The sequence below is a fragment of the Propithecus coquereli genome, unplaced genomic scaffold (genome assembly GCF_000956105.1).
Source record: "Propithecus coquereli isolate 6110/MARCELLA unplaced genomic scaffold, Pcoq_1.0 Scaffold746, whole genome shotgun sequence".
NCBI classification, from domain to species: Eukaryota; Metazoa; Chordata; class Mammalia; order Primates; family Indriidae; genus Propithecus; species Propithecus coquereli.
In genome coordinates this window covers 52,531-54,826 of record NW_012153574.1, presented here as the reverse complement: position 1 = coordinate 54,826, position 2,296 = coordinate 52,531, and the positions used below count along the sequence as shown (strand labels likewise).

General features: G+C 60.1%; 1 protein-coding gene across 1 annotated transcript in view; it reads left to right on the top strand.

The window, feature by feature from the left end:
• The window catches only part of MGLL (monoglyceride lipase), an 88,539-nt gene extending 86,716 nt beyond the window's left edge, over positions 1 to 1,823 (top strand). The window contains exons 9-10 of the mRNA XM_012661954.1: positions 1,083 to 1,189; positions 1,508 to 1,823. Of these exons, the coding sequence (XP_012517408.1) occupies positions 1,083 to 1,189; positions 1,508 to 1,636 (236 nt within the window). The 3' untranslated portion in view covers positions 1,637 to 1,823. The remainder of the gene's footprint in view (positions 1 to 1,082; positions 1,190 to 1,507) is intronic.
• Positions 1,824 to 2,296: the final 473 nt, after the last annotated feature.

Sequence of the window (2,296 nt, the reverse complement as noted above, 5' to 3'; positions counted from 1 at the left end):
CAGCTACTCCTGTAGTCCCAGCTACTCCTGTAGTCCCAGCTTCTCCTGTCGTCCCAGCTACTCCTGTCGTCCCAGCTACTCCTATAGTCCCAGCTGCTTCTATAGTCCCAGCTACTGGGGAGGCTGAGGCAGGAGGATCGCTTGAGCCCAGGAGTTGGAGGCTGCTGTGAGCGAGGCTGACGCCCGGGTGACAGAGCGAGACTCTGTCTCAAAAAAGAACCTTCCACCAATATTTGGCAAATGCAATCTTCGAAAAAAGTGTCACGCGAAAGCTCTGAGGACACACGTGACACCCCAGCTTGCCCCTGCACAGACCCAGGCCCCGAGGACGGGCCCGGGTCGCTCGATGATGCAACATATTCCACACTGGGGACAAGATCTCGCAGGCGGGGCCGCCCTCCTCTCCGGCCTGCGCTGGGCTGGTGTCTCCGCCAAGGGCCGAGCGCTGTCCCCACATCATTGCTAGATGACAGGTGCCGGCCCGCACCAGCTTGCGGGTGTAGACTCAAGGATGAACAGAAAGAAATAATAATAATAATAGTAATAAAAACAGAAAGCAAGAAAGAAAAGGGAAGCTAGGCTGGCTCCTATCAACAATGAGAAGTCTGAAGACTCGTGGGACACTTGGCATTCTCCGGCGAGAGCGTCACTCAGACCGGGCCCTTGTGGCGGGGACTCTGGGGCCTCGTGGACCTGGGAGACGAGGCCACTGTGACCATTCGTTGATGCGTTCGCTCGGCGGCTCACCCACGGCTGCTTTGATTCAATTATTTATTGGGCCTTGACTCTGTGCCAGACCCAGAGAACAAGACTGGCCGAGGCCCTGTCCCCTGTCCCCGGAGCCTGTGTCCTCGTGGGATGCCTGAGGACAGGGGTGATCACCCGGAGGGACCGAGGCAGGGAGAGCACCTCCTTCAGCTGGGACAGACGGGCCTGAGATCCGGTGATGGGAAGAGCGCGTGGAAGGGCATTCCAGACCCAGGGAACAGCGCGGCGGGAAGCCCTGAGGCTGGAACAACCTTTGCACGGCCAAGACCGGCACGGTGGGGACACGCTGAGGGGGGAGTCCCCCTCCCGCCCAGCGCCTGAGACGCCGCCTGCTCATCTTGGAGCCGAAGCGTGTGGCGTGCACCGATTTCCGTCTGCAAAGCGTCCTCCCCGCGTTGCCCGGGGGACATCAGAGCGGAGGGTGGGTGGCGGGCCACTGACGCCTGCATGGGGACAGGAACAGAATCCCCGCTTCTAAGGAGGCCGCCCAAGCCGGGGGCGCAGAAACGGGTCCGAGGGTGGAGAGAGATGCGGGCTTGGGGGAAGGTTTGCATTTGAGAAAGGACCAGAAAATGCAAATAATTGCAAATTGCAATTCGTTTTTGCAACACCGTCGGATCGAAAGCTGTCGGCGTTAGAATAATGACGCTGGGGGCCAGGTCCTCGGGGCTCAGGGACAGGTCCCAGGGGACGCTGCACACCCAGCCACCTGACCCCGCTGTGTCTCTCTTGCCCCCAGATCTACGAAGGAGCCTACCACGTCCTCCACAAGGAACTTCCCGAAGTGACCGGCTCCGTCTTCCACGAGATTAACACGTGGCTCTCTCAGAGGACAGCGGCGGTGGCCGGAGCCAGGTCCCCACCCTGAATGCCCCCTGCAGGGGGTGCCCGGCTCACGGCCCCCCCCCCGGGGGGGTTGGCGGGGGGACGCGGGCGCAGGGGAAGGGCAGAGCTGAATTCTCAGATGTGGCTTGCAAAAAAAAAAAAAAAAAAGCAAAAAAACTCACAGATTGCAGGAATCCCTAGCAAAACTTAACAGGAAAAAAATAAAAAGACATTTCTGTCCTATATTCGGCCGTCGGCCACCAGATCTACCTTAAGGGGTAGATGTTGTATGCAAAAAAAAAAAAAAAAAAGAGGTTACAGGGAATTTTCCACGGAGGGAATATTCTAGAATGTTCTTTTTCAAGAAAGCCAAGCCTCTGCCCCGCCCCTCCCCGCTCCCACGGGGTTCCCAGGAATCCCTGGTGTTCTGCAATAATCGGAGGAGGGTCCCCTCCCGCCCGCCCCTCGCCCCTCCCCGGCGCCCCTCCTTTGACGGGCCCCAGCCTGTGGCCTCGCTCTGGCCGCGTGACGCGGTGGCTGATGTCACCGGAGAGGCCGAGACTCACGGGCCCTTCTGAGGCCCACAAAATGCCCGGAGCTTCCTCAAAACGACCGGGGCCCCGCTCCGTGGACGGGGAATCGGCTCAGCCCAGAGAGAGCTGAACGGGACCCCCGGGGGGGCCCTTCTGCCGTCCCCTCCCCG